Source organism: Micromys minutus (assembly GCF_963924665.1).
Source record: "Micromys minutus genome assembly, chromosome: 3".
Taxonomy (NCBI): domain Eukaryota; kingdom Metazoa; phylum Chordata; class Mammalia; order Rodentia; family Muridae; genus Micromys; species Micromys minutus.
In genome coordinates this window covers 91858888-91886709 of record NC_137972.1, presented here as the reverse complement: position 1 = coordinate 91886709, position 27822 = coordinate 91858888, and the positions used below count along the sequence as shown (strand labels likewise).

Below are 27822 nucleotides of genomic sequence, written 5' to 3'. Positions count from 1 at the left end.
AGGAGTCTGGATTGCCTTCTCAAGAACCCAAGCACTACAAATTCATAATGCACCCCACACTTTCTCCCACACAAGTCCCCCCCCCAAAAAAAAATAAAATGAGAATTTTATAAAGAACATGTGTTTTTTCCCCTAAGCAAACCAGATGAACTCTACAATGTCCTTACAGACAAACATTCATCCTTTACTGCCACCTGCTGGCAGCCGGACGCATGTGCAGTAACTTTTATAATGGTTGGATTTCACTGTGGAACTCCAGGCATTTGTTTAGATTCAGAATCTCCAATGACATCACTCAAGTGAGAAGGATTAGGGTAGCTTTTGCTTTTGCTTTTTCCCCCCTTTTGTGCTGCAAGCAGCCTAGAAGCGATCTTACTGCTGATAGAGAGGAGCTGGCGCAGGGAATACACCGTGTCTGTTGGTTTTTCCAATGAGTCAACACTGGGGTTGGCCATTTGCCTTTGTGTTGCTACAGTCTGAAAGTGCACTATCGATCTTTCATCCCTGCACAAGTGCACACATGGAAAAGTCCCATGACCCCGAAAGAAGACTGTGCTCAAGCCAACACCTATCTCTGCAAGGGTAAAATCCACTCCGCTATGCCAAGTTTTGCAGAGAGGCATGCGGATGGTCAAAACTGGTGCCTAACAGCTGCGATCCGTGCGTCGGATGCTGCGGTCCGTGCGTCGGATGCCGCGATCCCGCCCCTTCCTGAGCATACCTTGGTCTGGAAGCAGCAATAGAGTTGGGTTAGATATGGGTGTTTCCGGGCCAGAGCCAGAATCCTCTTCTCTGTCATCGTACAATCTACGTCATCGTCCTGCAGGATGACGTCCTTCTTTAAGACCTTCACAGCATAGACTTCGTCTTTGCCCTTGAGCTCCGCCAGCATAACCTGCAACCAGTTTTAACCGTCCGGTCAGTCTGCGCACACACGGAATCAAGTGATGTCAGACACCTTAATGCTAACTGCTCTTTTCCTGTCATTTTTAATGACGGTGTTTAGGAAATTAACATTTTAAACGTTTAAGAACTGCCTAACGTTTTAGAAAGATCTCTGGCACAGCATTCAGGTAAGAGAAGTTTCCTACACCGGGGTTAAGTAATTATTCATCTCCATTAGTGGAACCATAATTATCAAAGATCAAATGTAGCATGCTCCCCCCCCCACCTCTTTTATCCTTCTCTTCTTGCTTTTTTCACTCTTTCTTCCTTTCTTTTGACAGTCCACACTATGTAGCCCAGGCTGGTCTTGAACTCACAAAACTTCTGTTTCACCCAAGTACTGAAATATTAGGTGTGCCCCACCATTCCACACACGCAAATACAGGACTTTCAGAGGAAGCAATATGTTAGGTGTATTTTCCTACCGGTCTACATCTTTATCGTGGTTGCTGGTACTCAGTTCAAAGTAAATCACTGTAATTAATTCTGCTATGTCCTTCGCATTAGAAACTAAAGTGAAACCCAATTAAGTTCTCTGTAAGTTGTGCTGAGTGCTTTTGGACACAATGTAAAGGTTTTTTTTTTTTTTTTTTTTTTTTTTTGGCATCATCTCCTTGAAATAGAAAGTTTCAGCTGGAGAGATGGCTCAGTGGTTAAGAGCACTGACTGCTCTTCCAGAGGCCCTGAGTTCAATTCCCAGCACCCACATGGTGGCTCACAACCATCTGTAATGGGATCTGATGCCCTCTTCTGGTGTGTCTGAAGACAGCTACAGTGAACTCACATACGTAAAATAAATAAATATATCTTTTTTAAAGAAGAGAAAATTTCAGAACTAAAGGGTTAAACATTTTTCACATTTCCTGATTTTTAATAAATCATTTGTTTGTTTATTTATTTATTTTATTATCTGTTGCTTCTCCGTCCTTAACAAGTGGGTGATATTACCTTGATTCTGTTTCCAACTCGCAGCCTCTCCTCTGTCTAGTAATGTGTGGGGCTATATTATTTCCCCTAAGTCGGTACACCTATAAGTCAAGCCTCTCACGTGCCTCTCATTGAACATGGCTCTTTGTCTCTGTGTGCTTAATGCTACCCTGTGTCATTACAGTTTTAGCCACAGTGCTGCAGGCAGACACAATTCCTTCCCCCGGTGGCCTGGTGGCTTATGGGTAGTCTGTTGTCTTGGCATTTGCCTATCAGTTGGTGTTTTCATTTATCTCCAAATAGCCACAGGTCATTCTCCTTCCAAGGGACTCTGAGGAATGCTATTCCAAGGTTGCTGTCAAATTGAAGGGACAAAACCCAAGGAACACGAGAGGCTGAAGATTCTGTCACCTACAAAATACAGCCTATAAAACTGGCTCAAACCTTATTGTGATGGCCCTGATTTTGCCTAAAAAAAACTAGTTAAGTGCCCGGAGTCATCAGAAACTCCTGTCTACATTATGTACAAGCATGGAAGCTCAGAGCATGCTCATTTCCCTAAAATTTTGCTCACTGCCTAAGCCAGAGTCTCATTTAAACCAAAGGCCTGGGGTCTGTTTCTTATTCGGCTAGTTTGTAAAGAATGTGATTGCTTCAGCAATTGCCACCAGAGGACATTCTGGTAACCTCCTTACCAGGTGATCTCAGGACAGATAGGACAGGAGAGTGCTGAGGGCTTCGAAGAGCCTTCAGAATGGCCCTGGAGTGGTGGGGTAGGCCTTCAGCTCCCGGCTGCTTCCCAGAGCCCAGGGCAACTGAGGGCACCTCACAGAAGAGCTGCCCACCAGGCAGACATCAGGACAGACAGACAAGGCGGTAGTCAGATGTCTGAGATGCTTCCTCAGCTTCCCGGGCTCCTTGCCTTTCTAAGAATCAGATCTTTGTATTTTGTCTCTTAGGGGCACAGCCCCCACCAGGCATATGATGCGACAGAGATCAGCGGGAGGGGAGCTGGGGTGTCCTCAGACACAGAGGCCCGGAATCCACAACAGGGTTATCCAGTTCCCCTCTCACAGGGAGAGGAGGAGCTGAAGGTTCAGTAAGCACCACAAAGGTCACTTAGAGGACATTCGGCTTCCCAAGTCCTACACAGAAAGGTTTGCTCTGAAACTGGAGTCCACCAAGGACAGGGGCTTAGAGTTCATGCTTAAAGCCTACTGAGAAAGCTCTCTGCCCAAAGGGAGAAACAGGCACATGCTAAACACATGAAACCTCTCAGTGTGCTAGCTCCCTCCCTCCCCTCCCTCTCCTCCTTCCTCCCTCCCTTTTGATAAATGGGAACAACCGAATCCTTCAGATATGCCCACAGACCTTGCCAAAGCTGCCTTTGCCCAACACCTTGATGAAGTTGAACTCATCCAGGCCCAAGCGCTTGGCCTGGCCTTGCCGGACTTCGCCGTTCTCACCAGGGCTTGCCAGTTGGCCATCAGTAGATGACGAGGCCCGGTGCTCCTCTCCTCGGTTGTCAAATGACAGGGCCTTCCGGATGTTGTTTTCAAGTTCTTTGAGTTCTAGGAGCAAAGGGAAAAGGGAACTAGATTAGAACACACTTCACTAGCCATTTACATTAAGACTCAGTATTCAGAACCCACGAGCTCTAGATCATCCCTCAGTTCTTCCCTGCAGCAGATCCAGGGCATCCTTGTAGGTTCCTTTCCCTGCCTAAAGCATTTCTGGTACCTAATGTGCAACAAGGTATCGGCCTGGAAAGACGAGGGCGTAGTTCCTGATCTGCCTCTGAAGAACTCCTCGCAACCTTGTCCACTATTTAGGAGTGGTTAGACTACATCTCTTCCCTGGGTCTCTTCGGATGGGGCAACAGGTACCCTTCCCTTCAACTTCCCTTTGAAGATGAAAGCGCGCAGAAGCCAGCATCACAGGCATCACTGCTGAGAGACCCGTTCACTCTCACTCCCAGGGCTGTGAAGTTGAAAACATCAGGAGGCCTTCGCTTTCCCAAATGTCTTTACTTAGCCTTGGTACTGGCTTTACTGAGTACCTGTCCCACACAAAGCCACCTAAGAGAATGAGCCACGGGCTTATCATTAACAAAAGACTAGCTTCCCACAATGGCAAGTCACAAACTTATCTCTGCTCGGCCAGGAATTCTGAAATCTAATTTTACAACTGCGAGATGGCCTTGTGGCCTTCTGGAGTATGTGACCCAAATTACCTGGATGATAGTTCTGAGTGGCCCTTTGGCCTTTCCTAGTTGAAGAAGGTCTATTGTGGTTAGACATCCATTCACTGACATGAGCACTCATCTGTATGGTCTGGGTGTCCTGACATGACCTTGCTGTAAAAGGTTCTCATAAGTCACAGGGATACCTTGGAAGATCTCTGCCTCCTGTCCAGAAGAACTTTAGTCACAAGGGCCCATGCAGGGGGTCTGGAGTGAACTCATAAAGGGGTGAAAGGACAACAGCCAAGCCTGCAGACAGCCCTGTGGTGACAGACTCAACACTTGCATAGCTCACTCACTCCAAAGTACGACTTTGGTCCCGTTGGGAAGGACTCGGTTGTTAAGAGCATCTTGGAAGTAGGGTAGAACCCAGATGTCTGAAGACCCCAAAGCTGGAGGAAAATGGCTTTCTGAGTTCTTACGACAGAGGAAAGACAGTGTCTCGCTTGTCTCTGTTTTGTGATATAAGAGGGTCCCACATTCATTTGTTCTGGAAGCCTGGCTGGTACGTCTGTCTGAACAAAGCCCCAAGAGGCGCAGCAGATAGCACACCAGGCAAGAGCCAGGCCTGGAAACCAGGGGTACGTCACCCTACAAAGGAGTGGCCTCAAGACAAGCATTTTCAACTCTGACCTCCAATTTCTCAGCATGCTACCTGGTATGAGTAAAATATTAGTGGCAACATCACAGGAAAGACCATACAGAAGGGTGCCACCATTCAGGGAGGCCATTCCACCTTGTAAGCACATGCATCTCTTTCCGGGGATGTTTGGGACCCATTTGTCACCAGAAGGGAGGCTTCAGACAGAAGTCCTTGTTTTAGCCCTAGCTTCTCAGTTTGCATAAACCTATTCACGCTATGCCCGCAAAACTTACCATCTTAAGCATACTTAGTCAGAAGGACAGGGACATCCCCAGTGCAGGCAGAGGAAAGTCAGGCTGCCCTGTTTCTCACCTTTTACCTTTCTATTTCCATCTGTTCATTCAAAGAACAGGAAAGAAGGCATCTTCCTTAAGTCACCCTGATCAAATCTTGGGGTGCCATGATTAAAGGGGGGGGGGCTGTAAAGTAAATGTATGGATATGTATAGGTCCAGACACTTGAAACCAGGGTAAGGAGTGAGGCAATAATGGGGGGAACTCCACATGTGGGGGCCCCCTGATCCTAGCTAGAGAGAATCGGAGGCGAGCACTCCCTTGAGAAAGCCTTGTGGCACACAAGAACAGCGGCCATATTAACAAGGAAGAAGTGTGTGTGGACCTGCTGCTGGCTGCTGGCTGTACCGAGTAACTGGAGACATGGGGCAGAGGTAAGAGGCAAGTCTCAGAGTCTCACCCTGGTCACAAGGGGACGTGGGCGCTGACTTGGATCGGTCATCTTCAGAGGGGGAGTTTCCAGAAGCCGGCTGTGGGGACTCAGCACCAGCAACGAGCTAAAGAGGACAGAGGATGGGAGAGTCATCAGAAGGGAGGCTTGTGCCGTCAAAAGCATCAAGACACTGTACGGAAGCCCAGAAGCACAGCAATGTCCGTCAGTCGGAGAGCAGGGGCTTAAGGGTTCATGTGCCAACTTAGTGGAAAAACAAAACAAAACATGAAAGATCTCCACTGCCTCAATATTCAACCTCTCCAAAGACAGATGGCCTCTAAAGCAAAGCTCTGCTCCGGTCTTTCTGTAACACCCCCCCCCCCACACTCATCATCCCTCACCCCCAAACCCACAATATCTACATAATGCAACTTCTCCCACATCAACGCAACCGGGACTGGTTCTACTCCGTTTTGTATTTATTCATGATCTTATCCACCTTTATACCAATAACAGCATCTGCAGGTGCCTATCATGTGGGGCTCTTAGACTTTCCAGCACTTTCCCTGCCTCTAGTGGCTGGCACAAAGCAATACACAGGACAGATGGTCATTGATCTTTCAGATGTCCTTTAATCCCGTTAGCGCCTCCCATTGGAAGATGCTCAGTCACATGTGTTTCCTGGACCGGGGCTGGCAGGCCCAATTGAAGTGTCAGTGTGGATCTAGAGATCACAAGAATTTCAGCTCCTTCTGTTCTCCGTCTTCCCAAAAAATCGTCTGAGACTCCTGCCAAGACCATTTAGCTTCTGACTAAGGATCCGCCTTTCCCTGTCTGCTTGTCATGCAGCTGAGGCTTTCTACTGGGACTGTCACTCAGTGAGGATCGCTGGATGACAGAGCTCCTTGGCCCTTTCTCTACCCATCCCTACATTTCCCAGATGGCCCTTTCCCATCCTGAGTTCACAAATGTAGGTCTGCAAATGTCAGGCAGGGGAGAGCACCCTGTCACCAGAACCTCAGTATGTGAGAAAGCAGGACAGAAGAGGGCAGGGCATCCCCTTTAAGCCTCTTGTGACAAATGGCCTGTGTCACTTCCAGCAGAGAAAAGCCATTCTTCTGAGCAGGATCTCTCCTCACTGGTGGGAGGCACCAGAGCCCTGGCTCAGCCTATTTGGGGCCTAATATTGCTGGCTAGTGTCAAGTGGTTTTGTAACTCCACGGCCTTGGGGCACCAAACAAAATTGGCTTCTTTCCCCCAGCAGGATTCACAGAACCTAGAGAAGCCACCCAATGTTTAGGGCCTCACAGTGACAGGGAGAGAGGGTAGTTTCTTCAGGGCTTACATAGCAGCTTTGTTTGTTGGGAAGACAGAAGAGAGAGTTAAAAAGAAGAAAGCTATCTGACCCTCCTCATCAGTGGGAATCAAGCTTCTCTGGGGGCAGGAGGGCAAAGGCATGGACAGGTTCAAGACCAAGAAGAGTGGGGAAGGAATGCTCCTTGGAAGGAACTTCAGGCCAAGGATGGAGGGAGCTCAGGGAGCAACGGCCATGAGGCATGTAGAGAGACGCTTGCTCTCCTAAAAAGAGCACTTGGAGAAGTTTGGCACCGGGCAGATGAGGCAAACACCCCACCACACAGCAGCCCAGACGTCTCAGCAGTGCACTCCTCATCCCCTCTTTTCCAAAGTGCTCTGGAGCAAGTACTATGACTGAGGCAGAGCCCACTAGAGATGTCCTTAGCTCTGTTGACACTTGTAGGCCTTTATTTGCCGAAAGAACACATTAGAAAACACAGCTCTTCCTCACCACACTTAGAATGTCATATGGATAAATAGGGCGTTGGTCTCTAAAGAAAGACCATGCATTCTTAAGTATTTCACGATCAACTCAGGGCTAGCTGAAGCAGCCGGCTCATCTGTGCACCCAGTTATCCTCAACACCGGGGCCCAGACTCAGACACTAACTACTTCATGGCAGGTCTGGCAGCAGGTTGGTTAGTCTGATTCAGCATCTAGAGCAGCAGAGATCAAGGGAGTTGGTGGGAGTCAAATGACCCTAAGGGCATCGGGAAACGTGTCCATTTATGTTATAATGCATAGCCATAGCACATTACAGTTATGAAGTAGCAATGGACAGGTTTATGGCTGGGGGTCAGCACAACACGAGAAACCGTACTACGGGGCTGCAGCAACTGGGAAGGTTGAGAATCTGTGCTCTAGAGTGCTATGTTTTCTTCTAGAAGGCACCTCAAGGTCCTCAACTTAAGGCTTGTTTTCTCTGGTGACCTTTTTATTCTGTTGTGTTCCTGAAAATTGAACTTAAGGTTTCACGAACACATAGGAAACACTCTAGTGCTAAGACCCGCAACCCACACATGACTCTTAAAACTCGCTTTGCCATCTGCTTCCTCCAATTTTGAGGTATAATGAGCCTTTCGTGTTATCTGGGGTTCTTTCTACAAACACAGGATATTTTGAGTAATATCAATTACTCAAATGCCTAAACCCAGGAACCCGACACCCTCACGTAAGAACACCAGAAGCAGGCCCGGAGAGAGCTCCAGGAAAACTACCCTGTGGTCCTTACCTTTTTCCTCCTCTGACCACTGTTGGTAATTTTGTCTGGAGTAACACCAAGGTCAGCCAGCACTTTGGCAATTCCTCTGGCATCCACCCCGCAGTTGGGAGCCACGTTGGTCTCACATCGACGGTGAACATTCATTTTGCAGACTGCAAGGAAACATGGGGGACAGACACCTAATACTCATGCCCAAAACATGACCTTTTTACAGATTACAGAAGCAGCAAGCGCTCCTTTGAAAGAGGTTGGAAAGTGAAGAAAAATAAAAATAGGTAAAACCACCACATATTCTGTTACAGAGCTACAATGGCCCCTCAGCCACCTCGCAGAGAATGTCCAGAAGATGTTTGTGGTTGTTTCTTCCTGACACATTTTCTGCGTACACGAAGGGTAAGCAGATAGCACATTTACATCACCTTTAGGGCCAGAGGATTCTGCCTCTGTAAGAACCAGATTCTCTTCACTGACCTGTGCTTGATTCTAGGCCCAAATGGATGGATGACACATATGTACTGTGGGTCACACGGCACAGGGAGCTCTGTGGTAATCACAGAGGACACTCAGCCAGCTTCCAACAGGGCCAGAGGAAAACAAACAGGCCTAGAATAGGTTAGAGTATTTCTGCTTGTCCTGCACAGGCCTGTCCTGAGAAGAAACATCTTGTTTGAGCTTTATCCTGGGTTTTATCAGATCCTAACAAAACCTGGAGAAACATCAAGTCCAGACCACTCCAATCACCCCATTTCACCCAAGGCCTGAACTGGGAGCACTGGGGAGTTTATGCTCCACAGGCACATGTGACCTATGAGTCACCACACCATAGAACATTCACTGCCAGTCCTTTAGCCTAGGACATCATATCTGGTTAGCAAGAAAAAATACAAAACATATAAAATAGTTTGATGAGGTGGAGCAACGGCTCTAGACTCTGACATAGCAAGAGTGTTGGGACCATCAAACCATAAAACTATAGAACCTAAGCTTTAAGAGATTCTGAGGGTACAGTTCAATGGTAGAATACTGGCCTGCCTACTCATGCATAGAGCCCGAGGTTCAATCTTGGATGGCGGGGTTGGGGGCACAGTTTAAAAAGACCCATCACCTCAAGGTTTCCACTACTTTCCAAACCAAACTGTGGCCCAAGCCCCTGACACATGGGCCATTGGACAATGTTTAAAATCCAAACTGTCACTTGGGTGTGATGACAGTGATTGTTTTACTTAACGACGTCCCCAAACTGCAGAGGAAGTGATGCTGTCACATGACAGCTCAACCGTTACAAGTGTCCTGTTCTATTGATAGTTACTAATCTCTTATTGTGATTAATTTATAACTGCACCCCCAACACAGGTGTAAGACAGGAAGGAACACAGAATATATAGAGTTTAGTACTATTCACGGTTTCCAGTGCCCATGGGAGCTCTTGACCATATCTCCTGCCACTTCCATGAGGGCTTTTAGAGCAAATCTGCTGCTTTGTACCACAGTTTATGAGCTGGATATGGATAGTTTTAGACCAAGGAAAGGCACTGTATTAAAAGAGACAGCAGTATATACTGATAAACAGCAGATGAAATCCCTGGTGTGTATGCACCAACAGGAGAACGACAAAATGTATCTGGTTAAAAAAAAAACAAAAACAAAAACAAAAAACAACAAAAAGATGGTCTCACTATAAGATCCAAAGACCTCAATAATCCTCTACCAGACAGGAAGAGACTTGAAGACAGAAAATCCTCAAGGCCAAGGTTAAATGCTGCTACTCTATCAATCACCTGGGTAGAACTGACTTTCACCCAACAGAAACACACACACAGTCTTCAAGCACACAGAAATGCTGCTTTTTATACACCGCATACTGGACCATGAAATTTCTTAAATCAAATTGTTTTGGAACTGTTCTGACTTTACACCCTAGCCTGCAACAGACCATCAGAAGAGGTGCTCGTGATTGCAATTGGGTCCTGAAGCTACAGTATGAGGGATTAAGCTGTTCATGGGAAGCTGTTGCCATGGAGACATCCATTGCTGTACTCCAGCTCTGGGGCTGTAATCATGTTGGGTGCTAGGCCAGTGAAGTCAGGAATGGTCCAGCTCTTTCATGGTCAGCAGGCTTTAGAACTAGAGTTAGACTAACCATTGAGCACACACAAAGAGAACTATGGCTCCAGTAGCATATGTAGCACAGGATATCATTGTCTGGCGTCAGTGTGAGGAGAGGCCTTTGATCCAGTGAGGGCATGTTTTCCCAGGGAAAGACAAGGCACTGAAGTGGAGGGGGTGATTGGGAGCTGGTGCACCTTAGTGAAGTGGAGGGGGAGGGGGAATGGGAGCAGGGTGGGAGAAGGGGATAACATTTCAAATGCAAATACAGAGAGTATCTAATTAAAAAGATACAATCTAAAGAAAGAAAAAGAGCCAGAGTGGGGCCATGCCTAGGTCTGAAGCTGGTGTTGACACTGTGGCAAAGCTCCAGACTGTTGGGGCTGTGGAAGTTGGGAGCGTCACCAAGCTACTAAGCATCTAAGAAACTAGAAAATGTACAAATTAAATACAGGATAAGATAAAAATTACATCAAAATTAACTGGATTGTAAATGCAAAGTCAAGTGAGGAAAAGGCTGTTTTGTTTCAAAAGATCAATGAGCCATTCACCAGGAAGTGGGGGGGAGAGGGTCGGGGAGACACAATTGTTGGACCTTCTGAATCACAGACAAGTGATCTGTCACTGAGCGACATCTCCAAGCCTCTACAGATCCCTAATATATCTGAAATGATAATATCAGAATCAAACACCTGCAAAGCACATACAGAAAGAAAAAGCCAACGAGAAAAGCTCTTCTCTTGGTAATGTCCAGTCAACAATCACTTTCTAAAAAAGTACGGGGTCCGAGTAGATTCACTGGTCAAGGTTCCCAAACATTTAAGGAAGGAAAACCAATTTTCTGAGGTCTCTTTTAGGAAAAAAGAGGCAGAGGAAATGCTTCCTAACTTATCTCAATCCCTGCCACCCAAACAAGGAAAGGCATGGGAAAGCTATAAGGTAGGATCTTGCATGTTAGATGTAAATACTCCAAAATTTTTTTTTAAATTGACAATAACCCTTAACAAAACAATCGCAAAATCAATCAAACAGTAATTTAAACCTAATAGGGCGTTAAATGCTATAATCTTGTGGTATTACCGTAGGTGTAGAATGCAGATTCAACATTTGGAACAAGACTCATTCTTACTAACCTTGCCAGTGTTATTCTGGAGATGGGAACCTAGAGAGCAGGAAAAACACAAGAACCAAAGGGTACCACACAGAGAGGAAGCTGAAGGGTCCTGTCTGCAGATGCAAACTTGTCTGTAGAAAATGTTAAAGAACAGAGATCAATGGAGAGAGAAGAGGGGAGGGGAGGAGAGGAGGAAGAAGGCACAGGAAAGAGGAGTGAGGGTTCAGGAAGAGGAGGGTCACAGAGAAAAACCCCCTAGAGCCAATACTTGGTTATAATAAGGTTCAGAATATAGGGTCAATAGAAAAAAAAAAATCAATCGATTCCTTTTATACCTGCCATGAATAAAGGGATTTTAAAACTAAACCATTGCCACTTAAACTATCACTCCTAAGTCACATAGATAAAACTCTACCAAAATACATAAAAGGTTCATATGAGAAAAAATACACAATTACGATTTCAAATTCCTAAAGAATTGAATTTCCGGTGGTGTGAATGAAAAGGGCCGTATGGGCATGTGTTTGAATACTTGGTCCCTACTTGAGGAAGGATAAATGAATGGTGTGTCATTGTGGGTGGGCTTCGTGGTTTCAAAAGACACTCCCATATTCTCCCTGCTTCCTGTTTGAAGATAAAAATGTGATCTATCAGCCCTTCCTCTTACTGTGCTGTCACTCCGACGGTCTAACTAAAGGTTTTCTTTTATCAGTTGCCCGGTCACAATGTCTTATCATAGCAATAGAAAAGTAACTAAGATAAAAGCTCAACGCTGTCAGAATTTGAGCTTATCCAAACTTGAATTACAAACTTGAGGCAGTTCCAACAGACTGACTCCAGAAGGGCAAGAAGCCCAGAGTAGTCAGCCTAGTAAAGGGGAAGAATGAAGTCAGAGGTTTAGACTTGAATCCTAAGGCTTACTATAATGCTAAAGCAACCAGGACAATGCAGACTTGGTTAAAGAAGAAAGTCATTAAAGCAGAACATAGAGTCCAGAAATGGAGCCCACAAAATCATAGTTATTCCGTAGTTTTCCAGGGAGCAAAGCTAATATGAAGAAGTAAACCTAATTCTTTCAGCAAGTGGTGCTGGAACAGCTGACATCCACATACAACAACAATAAAACCAGCAAACAAGACCCTCAGCTCAGACATAAAAGTGAGCTCAGAACGAATCATAGACCACATGCAAAACTGTGTGGCTCCCTGAAAATGACAGGGGAGATTTGGGATCTTGGGTGTGGACTTATCATTTTAGATATGTCATCAAAGACCCGATCTAGCAGACAGACAGACAGACAGACAGACAATAATAATAACTAATGGTGAGCAAGACTTCAATAAAAGGAAGACCTCTGCTCAGCAAAAGACAGCATAAAGCAAAGGAGACAACAGGCCACAGATTAGAGAAATATATTTGCAAACTATATCCCTTATTACAGCCTAGTATCCAAATTAGAGCACACAAATTAGCTCAACAGCTCAATTAAAGATAGCCAAAAGATGTAGGCAAAAACCTCACCAAAGATACTCAGATGGCAAGTATATGAGGATATTGTATATGTTATACAGCATTAGGGTTTAATTCAATTAGATTAACTCAATTGCTTTCTAGTTAGGGTTTCTATTACTGTGATAAACCACCATGGCCAAAGCAACTTGGGGAGGAAAGGGCTTATTTAGCTCACACATCCACATCATGGTTCACTGCAGAGGGAAGTTAAGGCAAGACCTCAAGTACAGCAGGAACCTGGAGGCAGGAGCTGATGCAGAGGCCATGGAGGAGTGCTGCTTGCTGGCTTGCTCATCATGGCTTGCTCAACCTGCTTTGGTATAGAACCCAGGACCGCCAGCCCAGTGGTGGCCTCGTCTACAATGATCTGGGCCCTTCCACATTAATCACTAATTAAGATAATACCCTACAGGCTTGCATGACCTTATGGAGGCATTTTCTGATTGGAGGCTCCCTTTCTTCTGATGACTCTGGCCTGTATCAAGTTGACATAAAACTATCCAGCACAGGGGGGATGGGGAGGTAGCTCAGCACTTTCTCTATAACCATGGAGACCTGAGTTCATGTCCCTAGCAACCTAGTAAAAATCTGGGCAACAAGTGATAAAATAAGATGCCTGAAGGCCTGTTTTCATGTTCACATATTTATGTATGCACATGCACACCCATGTAATCATGTGTGTGCAACACACACACACACACACACACACACACACACACACACACACACAGTGGCCTGGAGTGGGCACAGAATAGAGGCTCCAGCTGAAGGGATGTCCCAGGATGAAGACAGTGTGATGTGTGGAAGGGAAGTTTTCTCAGTTACAAAAACAAGAAAACTCTACCTTAGCCCTCTGGGTCTGGACCAGATGTCACTAGGAAGGTCTGAGCGTGATCAGGCAGAACACATAGTCCAGAACACCTCGCCCCTGCTTGGCTTTCCACCCCTCCCCATCCGAAAATCAGCAACCCTCGCCTCTCCAGTCCTGCCTACCAACACAGGACAGCGCTACCTTGCCCAAGAGCAACAAACGTGTTTGTTCGGCTTATCCACTGGCGCCCTCTGGTGTTGAACTGTCAGACCTGTCCTTCCCCAGGATGGGTTTGGGTTGGGAGGTTAGTGAACTAGTGGTTTTAAAGAGGACTTTGCCTTTCTTTAAAATAAAACAGAACAGAACAACACACACACACACACTCACACACACACACACACACACACACACACACACACATGACTATGAAGGATTACAAATACGGTTGTCAGCCCCAAACGGTATTCCAGTCACAGCCCTGACTGCCAGACAACAATTCATTTGCATTGGTTCTTAGAGATGAAGATATGTCCCAAAGAAACAAGTCCCTTTGCGTTGGTGGGACACTTATTTGTTTTAAAGAGCCACTATTGTTTTTCCACGTAGCTTGTATTCCTGGTGAGCTGAGCACGCACTATGTACAGGTGGGGCCATGCCAGAGCAGCCTGGGATTTGGGCACAGGGACCTGCATCTTCTTCATTATGCTCTAACAACTGGTGTGTGTGTGTGTGTGTGTGTGTGTGTGTGGTGGGGGTATTTCTATGCTCACCTTTCCAAAGCTGATATTAAAGCTAGGCTCACAATAAGAAGGAAAAGGCTTGAAGATATCATTTTAGATCAAGCCGACCTTCTGACGGTGGCAACAGAGCAATGGCTGAGGAGGTGACTTGTGTAGGCCGTAAGACACTTTGTGTCGGGTGAGCCGGCTCTTGCACGCTTTGTGTCCGGTGAGCCGGCTCTTGCACGGCTCTTACAGGCATGCACAATGCGCACAGAGAGGCTTGGGCAGACCTAAAGCAAAAGCTTAAGCAGCAGTTAAGTTTCTGGTGGAAGTATAAAGACATAAAGGGCACCCCTTTATATATTCACATTTTCTCTTAGGTCTTGCCCCACTCGTTCACAGGGAGGATGCATCTTTATATTAGTCACACACATTTAATTCTAAAAACAAAACTTTTAAAAAGCTATGACATGGGGCCTAGTGGTTTAAAAGTAGCAAAAGTCTGAACTTTGGAACCGATGAGAGTGAAAGTTCTTTTGTTTCTAAAAACATCCAAAGAACTTTTGTATAAAAGGGAAGCAGAAGCGGGTGTGGCGGCACTTGCCTATAATCCTGATCCTCAGGGGCTGAGGCAGGAGGATCTCGAGTTACAATCTGTTTCAGAAAGAGGAGGAGGAAGAGGGAGGAGAGGAGGGAAAGGAAGAAGGGTGACCAGTCTCTCTGTGTGGCTCTGCGTAGCTGCCCCCTGACTTGTGTGGCTGCATTAACTCTTTCTATTACACACAGAAGGCAGAAGTGACCTGCATGCAGTCCCCCTACCAGGCAGTAACCAAACCAGGACATAGCCTGCAGTCTACAGACCACAGAGTCTCAGCACTTATGCTAATGTTTACCACCTCCCTCAAGCATCATGGGCCTGGGACCACAGGAGTTACTGAGATGGATGTCAGAGAGTCCGGGCGGGAAGCCCCCATTCCCAAAGCAGACATGCCTCTGCCTCGGTGTACCAGCGATGCAGTCAGAGGACCTTTGCCAGGCATGATGAAGGCTCTGCAGCCTGTGAGGGGGCTGTGGCTTCTTCAGTAAACTGTCTCTTGGTGTCTTCTGACCCTGGGGTGGCTGGGCTGATAACTAAGTGGGGGAGCGTAGGCAGTAGGTAATGGGAGGACTTAACTGGCGTGTGGATAAATGGCCCTTGTCAGGTTACACATCAGTGGTAACCTGAACTTCAAAAGCCCTTTGCAAGGCTGTGGATAATGGCTGTCAGGCTCTACAGAGCAAGAGCCTGTACCAAGTGCCTCATACTGTGCTTAGCCTAGACTTGCAGGCAAAAGAAGAATGAGTCTGTCTGAGTCTGTCTGTCTGTCTGCTCAGTGCCAGTATTTTTCTGGCCTTGCCCGAGGCGCTCTACTGCACAGTGATTGTGTCAGCCTGGCCCTTCTGTAGGAAGGGTAGGGAAGGACCAGCCCAAAGGCCAGAGGCCAGCCCCAGACAGGTTTCTGGCTGTATGCCCATTCTATCAATATTTTTCTTCCCTGTCCTTCAACAGAAGTAAAGTTCCGTAGCACACAAAAGCATTCCCCTCACTGTCTGGCCACAAACAATGTAGACAACGATGGTCCTAAAAGATGATGCCACTCAGAGCATCATGGCCACTGCAGTCTGTCAGTAGAGTATGTTCAGTGCGGTTTGCACAATAGCAACATAATCTCTTAACCACATCGCTTAGCCAAAGTCCTCCCCTCCCACAACCCCCGACTGACAAAGGGGCAGATCCTGACAGAGCAAATGTCCAGTGCTTGTATCCATGTGGTTCAGATCATTTCAAGCTAATGGTGCAGCATGACCGTGGCCAGCACAGTGTCACAGGTCCATCTCTTTAGGCTCAAGTTCTTGAGAAAACTGTTTTCCTAAACACTAGAACCTATTCCCAGTAGGAGGGCATCAGAGATGAGCTCATGGAGCTTCCCATGGGCTGTACAGAGGAGCTGAGCTCTAGCCAGGACGGCTCACCAGCATGATCACAACGGTAAAAGCTGGTCAAGCAGGAGAGCAGGGCAGAGCTCCATGGCGACCCCACATAGGTCAGTGGCTACACCAAGTCTCCCCTTTCTTTTGTCTCAGTTTCTCCTTCATTATCATCTTCCTCCTGGCTGTCCAAAACACTCTGAAACATTACCTACACACAGTCTCACTCTGGACTGTTGCACTTGAGGTGCCATTGCCATGTGCCTCCTGTGGTAGCCAAGTGTTTTCTCTGTAGGAACTCGTGCTTAGATAAAATTCTTTTTCTGTCTGTCTTTCTCTGTCTGTCTTTCTCTCTTTCTCTGTCTCTGTCTCTGTGTCTCTCTGTCTCTGTCTCTCTCTGTCTCTCTCTCTCTCTCTCTCTCTCTCTCTCTCTCTGTCTGTCTCTGTGTGTCTGTGTTCTGCTTATTTCCTTAAGCTACATTTATTAGAAGATAGTTAATATTTATTCATATAACCAGGACAGAAAATAAGACCTAATTTAAAAATACTCCCCATTCAAACATCTTTGTTCATGGTTGTCTAACACTGCGGGCACACTGGATCATATACACAACCAGGCCCTTTATTCAGGCTCCTTGAATATGTTCCCATGTGTGACGTTGGTGTGCTATCACTGAGGCTACCATGACACTCATTGGAACAGACAGTTAGGAGGTGGCATAGCAGGGGCAGAGGGGGAAACCTGAGATGGGGTTTCCATTTCTGTTACTATGCTGTGAGACATGTACACATTACTCTATTTCTTAGCCTCAGTTTCTGTCATGGGGATGTGGCCTTCCATGTACAGCCCATAGAGGACCAGTAAGATACCGCAAGTGTCAATGCCCTAGTGTGACTTTCTCCACAAGTCAGCTCTGAGCAAGGCTGGAGAGGGAAAACCACCAATTTATACCTATTTCTTCATTACTCTTCAAAAACCATACCCCTCCCCTTCCAGCCCAGTGACTCTTTTCTTTAAATCTTCCATTGTTTTCCCCAGGTTGTAGCCACTTTATGAGGCACAACCATGTCTTCCTTGTCACATTCCCTCTACACTCCTGGCCACTTTCTTCCAAGAGAGGTCTTAAGAGGCAAACGGTCAGGATATGATGCCTTATCAAGGGTTCCAGCCAAATCTGGAACCCACTTAGGAAGAAATGCTACAAGGACAGAATGTTTTTTTGCAAAAGGGAGAAGTAAAGGGAAGGGCACATGAATATTGGCTGAGGGCTCAGGAAGAGACTCACCTTTACACTGTAAGCCCTGCCGCAAGAGGCCCCAGAGCAGGGACCCACAGTGGTCACAGAACGTAGGGACCTTGTAGTTGTGAATCCCGAACTTGTGGGGCATGTTGACGCTGAACCGTTGGGAGCCCACCTGCAGGAACAGGAAGACACACCATCAGCTTCTTTAGGGAGCTCATTGCTCCCTAGGTTCCTGGATGGATTCTTAGAGAGTCCCATTCTCTGGGGACACAAACCATCTCAGGACCCTGAAGGGAACCTCTTCCCTGCCTGCTTTCACCTCCGAAGTCATCCCATGACCTATGCACGGGCAAGATGAGACTGCTTCCCATGCGTGCTCCAAGATGTCAGGCCTCTACATGACCACAACAGACAATTAGCAATGAGCACTTCACGCTCAAGTCAGTCACAAGACGTCACTGGGTACTATTATCACTGCTTTGTGCACAGAGGTCTAGTCCAGGAAAGAGAAGCTTCTGACAACTTAAAGATGAAACCCAAGATCCCAGGAAGTAGCCCGTGTTCACAGCACAGCTGGAAGATGCCAATGGGTGCTGCAGCGATGCCACAGGACACTGAGTTACGGCACTATTGCCTTAAACCACTGTCAGACGGTGGGGCTACTGGTTCCTCAACTTTGCTGACAAGGAAGCAAAGCACTGTGGGATTCTGAAACATGGAAAGAGATGCAAAAGCAGGCCGTGTCTCAAGCCCACGTCCCCCACATGTCCAATTCTAGGGCTCAAGGTTCTAATCCACTACTTGCTCATTAGTGAAAAGGAGACAGAATAAACAGAAAGGATATTGGCCAAAATATCCTCAGGTATAGGCAGGGGCTCAGCTATGGGTGTCTGGGCAGGGGTTCGGCTCTGGGTTTCCTGGTTCCTCAGGACCTTGAGATTTCTCATCGGGGATGTAAGGATAGTCTCTCTGCACCACCTGATGTCCTAGGAGGGTGAGGCCAGCAAACTAAGGGAGGAGAAATGAAGGGGACATAAAGGTTTCTACCTGAGAGTCACTAGTCAGCACAGGTCACCTTCCTGAGTCTTCTCAGAACCTCCCTAGAGCTACTCCTTGTCCACCTGGTGAGGCAGCCGCATGAACCAGCCCTTCTCAGACAGGGCTGGAAAGCCTGGGAAGAAAGATGCACTTCTGACCCTAGGAACCAGGGAGGATGTGTAGGGCGCCTTGGATCATCAGATGAATGCGGCGTGGGAAGGCGCCCTTGGAGAGGAACAGTGAGGGCTGGATACACACACTTATCAGGGTGCGGCCGTGAAGCCCTGCCTATGGTGTCTTTTGTTAGCTAGCTCCCAGAAATGGTTGGTCCTCCCATGGAGCCAGAATCCTCTCTTATCTGTGGGCCATCCATTAGGGTCCTGTCAGAGTATACATTTTCCAGGATTACTGAGGATAACTGTTCCCACCCACCTTAGGTTTATGGCATACATGTGTCATGTGTGTCAAACAGACATGTCCCTTTCTGATACCTAAGACTGATGAGGTCACCGTCCACTCAATTCCTGCAGTCCTGAAGATACAGTAGACACATATGAGAAGAGAAGGTAGCCTACCAGGAATAACTCAATAAGGGTATGAATGGCACTAAAGTGAAAGGTAGGAAAGTTGTCCGCAGCTCAGGAGGCCATTATGGGGTTGGAGACCGCTGTACGAATCTCAGTTGGGATCAACAAAGATTCTGAGGTATTAGAACAGTGAAAAGAGAGTGAGATAATGAGAAACATACACAAGAACACGACAGAGTCATATGGAGAAGCAAACACCAAGACAACACACACACACAAGTAAACATGTCCGTGGGGGTTTGTGTGTGCATACAGAGAAACTTGAAAGATTTAAAAACAGACGAAAGCCAAGGTCACAGGAAAACAGAGCATTTCTGTTTACTGCACCAACAAGGAGCCCACAGACTGACACAGACACGCAGCTGGCCAAGTGCTCACAGTGGGATAGAAAACACCCAAGGTGTCCGTCCTTGTCAGAACACTTCGGTTTGTTTGTGTTTGAGATGGAGTCTTTCTACGGAGCCCAAGCTGGCTTCAAACTCATTACTAAAGTTGAGTACTTTCTGAACAGAGGATGTTGGAAATGAAGCATGTGCTGTGTGTGTGTGTGTGTGTGTGTGTGTGTGTGTAAAATGGATGTGGGAATAAATTAAAGACTAGTTACCCAATGAGAGGCACTCATTGATAACAGAAACATGCCGGCCTCCAGAGGCACAGGCACGCCAGGATGGCTATCAACCCTACCATTCTAAGAAACCCCATTCTTGAGATGCTGACCATTTGTCTCTGGGTATAGGCCACACTCAGGAGCCTCACTGGAGACATCACTGCTCAGTCTGTTAGGAAAGACAGAAGGAAGCATCCGTGCCAGGTTGAGTGGTATCTGTGTGCTTCTAATCTTGGTTTCTAACTATTCAAAACCCAGAGTATTATGGGATATGCCCCTTCCACAAAGTAAACATCAGAGACCTGAGGTTCCCAGGCAAGACCGGTGAGAACCGCACAGTCGGAGTTTATGTGCTCTTTGCTACCACTGGACAGTGCATAATGTCTGCCATGCAGGAAGTGCCTAGTAAATAGTCAACTGAATGTCCACGGGAAGGAAGTCAGGCACTAAAGCATGTCGTCTCCCTCTCCATCCTTATGTGAAAGCAGTGACGGTAACCATGGGCTGCAGGTTATGCTCCGAGGTCAAGGGTCAGGTGAAAGAGCTGCCGGGTTGTACTGTATTTTTCCTTCCTTGGGACTGAGTCTCAAATATCTCAGGCTGGCCTTGACCTCACCATGAGCCAAAAACGACCATGAGCTTCCTTCTTCCTGTCTCTGTCTTCCTAGTGTCGGGATTTAAGGTGTACACCCCTGTGCTTGGGTTATGTGGAACCGGGGATATAGACATGGTGCCACCTAAGCTATATTGCAGTCTCTGGGTTTCACATTTAACCAGACCCCCTGTACACAGCTGTGGGGGTCTCAGCGTATCCTCAGGAGCACAGAAGATTGAGTTACAGCCTTGCTCGTTGCTGCTTTTGGAGGAAACACAGGAGCAAGAGAGACTCAAGGACGAAAAAGGTCCTGGATGCGACATTCCTGCTCAGCTCACACTTATTAGGACGTAGGTAGAAGGACCCTATAAGTCACTTGGGGACCCTGATTACACATTCACTCTATAGCCAGGAGTCTGGTCCTCCGGGTTCCTCTGACCTGAGTCTAGTGACTGATGTGCGGTGCTTAGTACACTGGGACTTGTTGGAAGCACACCGTTGACATTCACGTTCTGGGCACAGATGACCTCTGTGTTCTTCACTAACTGCCACCTCCCCCAGGAAGGCCTTCTAGCCCACCGATGGGACTGCTAGCTGATTTAGCGCTTCTCAACCTGTGGGTCGTGACCTCCAGGGGTATGGGGCGGGGGGAGGGGGGTGAGGGGTTCTAACTATTTTTTATACAGGTCACCTGAGACCACTGGAAAACACAGATATTTCCACTACAATTAGCAGCAGTGGCCAAATTACAGTTATAAAGTAGCAACAAACATAATTTTATAGTTGGGGGGTCAGTCACTACATATGAGGACCCACACTAAACAGTCACAGCCTCAGGACGGTTGAGAACCAGAGAGTCTGGGTCTTAGGCGAAGCCCGGCTCCCAGGTGGAAGTGCACATTCTCAGAGCCATAGACACTTCCTGACAGCCAGTCTAACCCAGTTTCTAAGAGACGGGGGTCTGGACTCACTCTCTGGGACAGAGCAGACCGCCCGGGTCTGAATACGGCCAGCTCTTTCTCCTTGTAGCTCTGTCTTAGGCTCTCTGTGCTAAGATGAGAACAATAATACCTGCTCTATCAGTAAAAATATGTGTTAAAGTGTTTCTGAGCCAGGCACAGGAAGTGCTCAACATTATTCTAACCTCTGTCTCCTAAGTACTCTTGGGTTTTTCGTTCCACTCTGGTTCCAACCACCTCATTAACATTTGGCTCCTGCTGTGTGTTGATCAGTGCCTGCACATGAACTTATCACTGGGCCATTTCAGAGTTCCTATGAGGGAACGAAACAAGAGTCTCCATTTCAAAGCCAAGCATAGAGGTGCATGCCTTCAACCCTAGAACTCGGGAGGCAGAGGTGAGTAGATTCTTAAGAGAGGCTAGCCTGGTCTACATGAGTTCCAGGACAACCGGAGCTCCATAAAGAGCCTGTCTTAAAGATAGATAGATAGATAGATAGATAGATAGATAGATAGATAGATAGATAGATAGATAGATAATACATACATACATACATACATACATATATACACACACATACATACATACATACACACATACATACACACATACACACATACATACATACATACATACATACATACATATTAGGTGCATAGATGCATAGATACATAGACAGACAGACAGACAGACAGACAGACAGGAATAGAATCTCCACATTCCCCTCATGATTTTCAGCTCTAGGCTCCCGCTTCGCTTGACTTGGGTAAATCTAAGTGCTGTGCTCATGCAATCGAATTGATGGTGCTCCAAGCCAACAGACTGTGGCCAACCCCCTTCATTTTTGCTCAACACAATGAAGACAACGGCAGGCGCTCAGAGAGATAAGACTCGCTTGGGGATCACATCAGGGACAGAGGAGGGAGAGGCTGGTAAGGAAGAAAGCACAGAATTCCAGCCTTGTAAATATTTACCTCGTCAGGGGTTTCCTGTTTCTTTAGCCCAGCGCACTTCGTAATAATGAGCTCATGACATCGCTTGTGGACCACGCAAGTGCAAACTGTCAACGGTGAAAAACAGAAGACGTTTGAGTGATGAGCGGGGCCACCAAGATCCCACCCCAAAATTTCATCAGGAGACACGACCAGAGCTGCGCCCCTTCTGACAACCTCCTAACCTAGCAGCATGCCCTCCACAAGCTTTTAATGTAACGTTTCAAAAGTACTCTGCCACCAAGGACCAAGGGGCTGCCTGGGTGCAGAAGGAAGAAATCGATGCTCAAAGGCTTTGAGAAAGCTACTCAGCCTTCCTGCTGCCATAGCCGAGGTCAGGGACCACCCTTTGCCCTGCTCTCTATTAAAGGTTCCGTTTCCCACTCAGGGCCATGACACAGGACTATTTAGGGTGTTGGGGATAGATCATATGATACACAAGTTCTTGGACTTTAAAAAAAAAATCTGCCTTATGTTCACTTTCATGTGCCGAGCTATAAAATTTCCACTGAATTTAGTAAGTCCACAAAGTGTGGCCTAGAGCTCTGCAGGGTCACGGGGCAGTGTGGCTCCTCAGTGGTTAAGGAGGTAGCTGCACGCATTTACACGCTCACCAACCATAGCAGAACCACCCCAAGTTCTGCTTGAAGTAAGACTTAAGTTCGACCCTGAAGGAATGGCCTGGCCTCCCGATCCTCACTAGAGAGAAATCTGGACGTGACCTCATCTCATTTCTATCTTCCTGTGCCACGTGACCTTGTCTATTGCAGCCAGTTAGCTAGAGAAATGCAATCCTCAACCGGTCAAGGAAACTGCAAGTGTTTAATAACGATTTCACAGTGGAAATCATGGAGACATTCAGCAAGAGCCATCCAGGGCTCCCACTGAGGTGAGAGAGCACCCCCAGAGAGCCTGGGAAGGGGGCGTGAGAACAGGAGAAACCCAAACAAGAGAGTGTGTGGCTCCATTCAAGTGCCACACCTATGGCGGGGGCGGGGGGATCAAAGTACTGCTGCCCCCTACCACTGTGGCTACGATGTCATGGGGGATAGGCAGTACTTTGGTGGCATGTATCCTACATGCATAAGAGTAACAGCCAGGCAGTGACAAAGGAGAGAGGCCATACTCCTCGGGGAGGATGGACAGTGGAACTGCACAACGACTAAATGTTTCTAATCCAGCACCTTCCAGAAGGGATTATAGTCTTAATCCAACCATGGGCTTAAGTTCATAAAATGCCTCTTACCTTGGCATTGGTATCCCTGTTTTCCTATGACACCCCTGAAAGGAAGAAGACAGAATTTTACTAGGTCAAAAGAGAAACACACAGAAATACCCAACTCTGGCCACCATGCATGCTGTGCTGAGTACCGTGGACTCTGCTGAGCAGTGTCGTTTCACCACTGTGTGGAGGGTTAAGCACGCCTTCCAGAAGGCCGCAGGGACAGCCTCACTGTGGAGCAGGCTCAGGGCTTGCCTGAATCAAGATTTGCTTTTCTGTGCAAACATTCACAGCAGTTGTGGTAGCAATGTTCTAGAAAGCCACAAGTAATCCTCCTTGCTTGGGACGGAAGCCAGTCAACTAAAACAGTCTCCTCTTCATGGAGAGAAGGTGACTCCCCCAATCCTAGAGAGGGATCTGTGATGGTAGAGAAGGCCTGCCATCAGCTGGCAAATGCCATGGGCATACCAAAGCCTGTCAAGAATCATGGGCAGTCTATAGTTAGGATTAAGGGCCTGGTCAACCGTTAGAAAGGTTCCTTCCACAGTCACAGTAGGGTTCCCCTGGCAAGGTTAGTTAGCCTGGAAACAGCACAGGCCCACCTACTCGGCCAAATCCCTGCCTCCCGGTACCTGAAACTCACATGTCTGCTGGCTAGGTTCACGCCTGCACTCCTTTGTTTTGGATACGTGAAGAGAGCGTGTTAGAAAGCTTCCTAGAGTCCTCACCCCAGAAGAAGGAACAATAAGTCATTTGGGACATTCCCAGGAACTCGGGGTGTTCCCAAACCTCGTAACCCAAACAGGAATGGCAGAAGTCTGAGTGTGTGTGTATGTGTGTGTGTGTGTGTGTGTGTGTGTGTGTGTTCGGGTGGGTGTGTCTAAGCGATGTCACTTCAAGTGGCCATGCCAAGCTCAGTGACTTGCTTTATGACAAAGATTAAAACTGGTGTCTTCTAGAACTCCAGGGTTCTTCAGAAGCCCAGTTCAGATGCTGATACTGAAACTTGGCCCCCATTCGCTCGCCTCAGTGGATCCACGTGTGCTGATCAAAGAACTCAGAGAATATGCCAGAAAGTCTGCTTCAGTTTAGTCTTTAATATACATAAGTAAAACTCATTTTTAAAAATCAGAATCTAACTCCAGCTTCTTCTTCTTCGGGAAAACACCAAATGGCGGATGACGCCGGTACAGCGGGAGGGCCCGGAGGACCCGGGGGGCCGAGGCTTAGGAGGCTGCGGCGGCTTCCGCGGAGGATTTGGCAGCAGTCTTAGGGGCCCGCAGTCTTGGTCGAGGCTGCGGGGCTTGTGGAGGTAAAGCTGAAGACAAGGAGTGGATCCCCGTCACCAAGCTGGGCCGCCTGGTTAAGGACATGAAGATCAAGTCTTTGGGGGAGATCTACCTGTTCTCCCCGCCCATTAAGGAGTCTGAGATTATCGACTTTTTCCTGGGTGCATCTCTAAAGGACGAGGGTCTGAAAATTATGCCAGTGCAGAAGCAGACCCGGGCTGGCCAGCAGACCAAGGTCAAGGCTTTCGTCGATATTGGGGACTACAATGGTCACGTTGGTCTTGGTGTTAAGTGCTCCAAGGAGGTTGCCACTGCCATCCAAGGGGCCATCAACCTGGCCAAGCTTTCCATCGTCCCTGTGAGGAGAGGCTACTGGGGGAACAAGATTGGCAAGCCCCACACTGTCCCATGCAAGGTGACAGGCCGCTGTGGCTCTGTGCTGGTGCGTCTCATTCCTGCCCCCAGAGGCACTGGCATTGTCTCTGCTCCTGTGCCCAAGAAGCTTCTGATGATGGCTGGCATAGATGACTGCTACACTTCAGCCAGAGGCTGCACTGCCACCCTGGGCAACTTTGCCAAGGCCACCTTTGATGCCATCTCAAAAACGTACAGCTACTTGACCCCTGACCTCTGGAAAGAAACTGTGTTCACCAAGTTTCCTTATCAGGAATTCACTGATCATCTTGTGAAAACCCACACCAGAGTCTCTGTTCAGAGGACCCAGGCTCCAGCTGTGGCTACCACATAAGGGTTTTTATAAAAGACAAAATAAATGAACTAAGTCTGTTAAAAAAAAAAAAAAAAAAGAATCTAACTCCTGTGAAAGCTTTCAATTTCATACCCTCATCCCAGCCGCTTTATTAAGGAAAACCATTATTGTTATCATCAGAAATTTGAAGGCTCTTGACAGGTTCATACTGTGATGTGATTCAAGCAAAGTGATACTTCTTCCTTATTGAGGTCTGCCTTTTAAACCTTAAAATCAGAGTTCTAAAGTAAGATGATGAAATTACTATAGATCGAGCTCCTAAAGTTAATATACAGCATACTTGGACTTTATTAGAGAAATCTCTCCCTTGTTTTCAAATTAAAATGTGATGCTTCTGTCTGGAAGAACATTATTTCATTCATTATTTGGTTTCATGGGAAAAGTTTCAATTTCTCTCTCCCTCTCTGTCTCTCTCTCTATCCCTCTCTCTCCCCCTCTCTCTTTCTCTTTCTCCCCTCTCTTCCTCTCTATCTCTCTCTCCCTCTCCATCCCTCTCTTTTTCTCTCTCTCTCCCTCCTTCCCTCTCTCTAGCCCCTCTCTCTCTTTCCCCACTCTGCCCCCCTCTCTGGACTTCCTATGTAGCTCTGGACCTGCTATGTATGCCAGGCTGGCTTTGAACTCAGAGTTCGGCCTGCTTCTGCCTCTGTGAGAAATCCTAGGATCAAAGGCATGTGCCACCGTGCCCAGAAGAAAGCCTCTTTCCTCCGCATCAGCACTTTTGACTGAAGTTCTTTATCTCCCATCCCAAGCCTCACCCTCCCTTCTCTTGGGACTTACCAGATGAAATCTCTGCAGTGGGAGCAGTAGGTGGGTTGCCGCAAGTATGTGGCCATGAACTTGTGGCCATTGACCTGGTGGACCCTGCGCCTGACGGCCCCTTGCCTCTTCCTTGGCCGCATACGCTCCCTGAACACTCGCTCTTCATTGTCTTTAGGGGCTGCTGAAGACATAAGCAGAGAGGAGAACAGTGTTAGTGCACCCCAACACTGACCTTTGGGTATAGGTGGGTTAAGCGGGGGAGGGGGGATGATGATGGTCTGAGGAGTCTCAGTGATCAGACGAAGGAAGTGAGCCTCCTGGGTGGGTTGAACCAGAATTCACGTACATCGTGTGATGTCTACCTACATCCTTACAGTCCATTCTAAACCACGCTGTTCCCATTCCCTCACACCCTCTTTGCTCAGCCTACACAGTCTGAGGGTCTAGGGGGTCATAATGTCTAACATTCCATCTTAGCAAACTTTTAAGTGGTGTGAGCTTGGGCAATCAAGTCAGACCCCTTCACCACGAGTCTCTCTCAATAAGGAGAGCTACACTGTCGCCCACACAGGGTGCACCAGAATTCACTTGCTGACGGGTTTCGGGTAGAATCTCATAAATCTAACATCTTCCTCCTCTCTCATACTCAGATTAGAGCAAGTGACCTTTCTCAAAGGTCAAGAGGAAGAGAAGGCAGGGATGACATTGAAGGCAGAACAGAGATAATCTCAGGCACAACAGCACCTGGGTGGCCTGGTAGCTGCAGAATGCTTGTGTGTGCACGCACGCACACACACACACACACACACACACACACACACACACACACAGCCCCAGATGGTGAAGAAGGGGATCTGCCTGTCGGAGTTTTATTTCCTGGTTTTCGGTTTGCCTGGGGTTTCTTTTTAAAGTGTGGCTGTTGCTTCAAAGTGTCTCTGGTAATGCTGGCTCCTTTCTTAGTATAGATAACCCATCATTTCCTACCCTGCCACATGCAAGGTGTCACAGGGACACCTCTGGTGAGTGGAGCCAGGGATCTCTTCCCTCGAGTGTGCACGTATGAGCATGCACTCGTGTGCAAGCACAGTCACAGGGTACATGTGGAGAGGACCATTCAGGAGTTGGTCTTCTCTGACCATCACACGAATCGTGAGGCTAGAACTCCGTGGCTTCTGCACTCCTGGTGGCATCTCACTAGCCCTGAGCATTCCCTAGCTCTCACAAGAAGAAAATAAATAACTGAAAATACAACCCAATAAGGAGGAATTCCTTGTTATGAACTCAGTCTACAAAACTCCAACCCCAAGCATGGCCTTGTGTCTTCTTTTTGGAAAAAAAAAAAAAAGGAAAGTAAAACAAAAAAACCTTTACTTCTTTCGTAAAACCACAGAGCAGTAGTAGATCCACTCTGAATGTGTTTCAGAGACAATTAGATTTACAAGTTTTCTGGTTGTCTGAATCCTGGAAAACTGTTTGCAGTTCAAACGGCAAGAAGCCCAATCTAATTTTCTCAGAGGAACTCTGCCA

General features: G+C 47.3%; 1 protein-coding gene across 2 annotated transcripts in view; it reads right to left on the bottom strand.

Annotated features, from left to right (window-relative positions):
• PRKCE (protein kinase C epsilon) overlaps positions 1 to 27822 on the bottom strand; it is a 465526-nt gene that overhangs the window by 152689 nt on the left and 285015 nt on the right. For both annotated transcript variants that reach the window (XM_080914609.1, XM_080914608.1), the window contains exons 3-10: positions 26314 to 26476; positions 23503 to 23537; positions 22239 to 22324; positions 17521 to 17650; positions 8011 to 8153; positions 5451 to 5547; positions 3244 to 3443; positions 722 to 895 (exon numbers count right to left, since the gene is read on the bottom strand). In XM_080914609.1, coding sequence (XP_080770735.1) covers positions 722 to 895; positions 3244 to 3443; positions 5451 to 5547; positions 8011 to 8153; positions 17521 to 17650; positions 22239 to 22324; positions 23503 to 23537; positions 26314 to 26476 — 1028 coding nt within the window. The remainder of the gene's footprint in view (positions 1 to 721; positions 896 to 3243; positions 3444 to 5450; positions 5548 to 8010; positions 8154 to 17520; positions 17651 to 22238; positions 22325 to 23502; positions 23538 to 26313; positions 26477 to 27822) is intronic.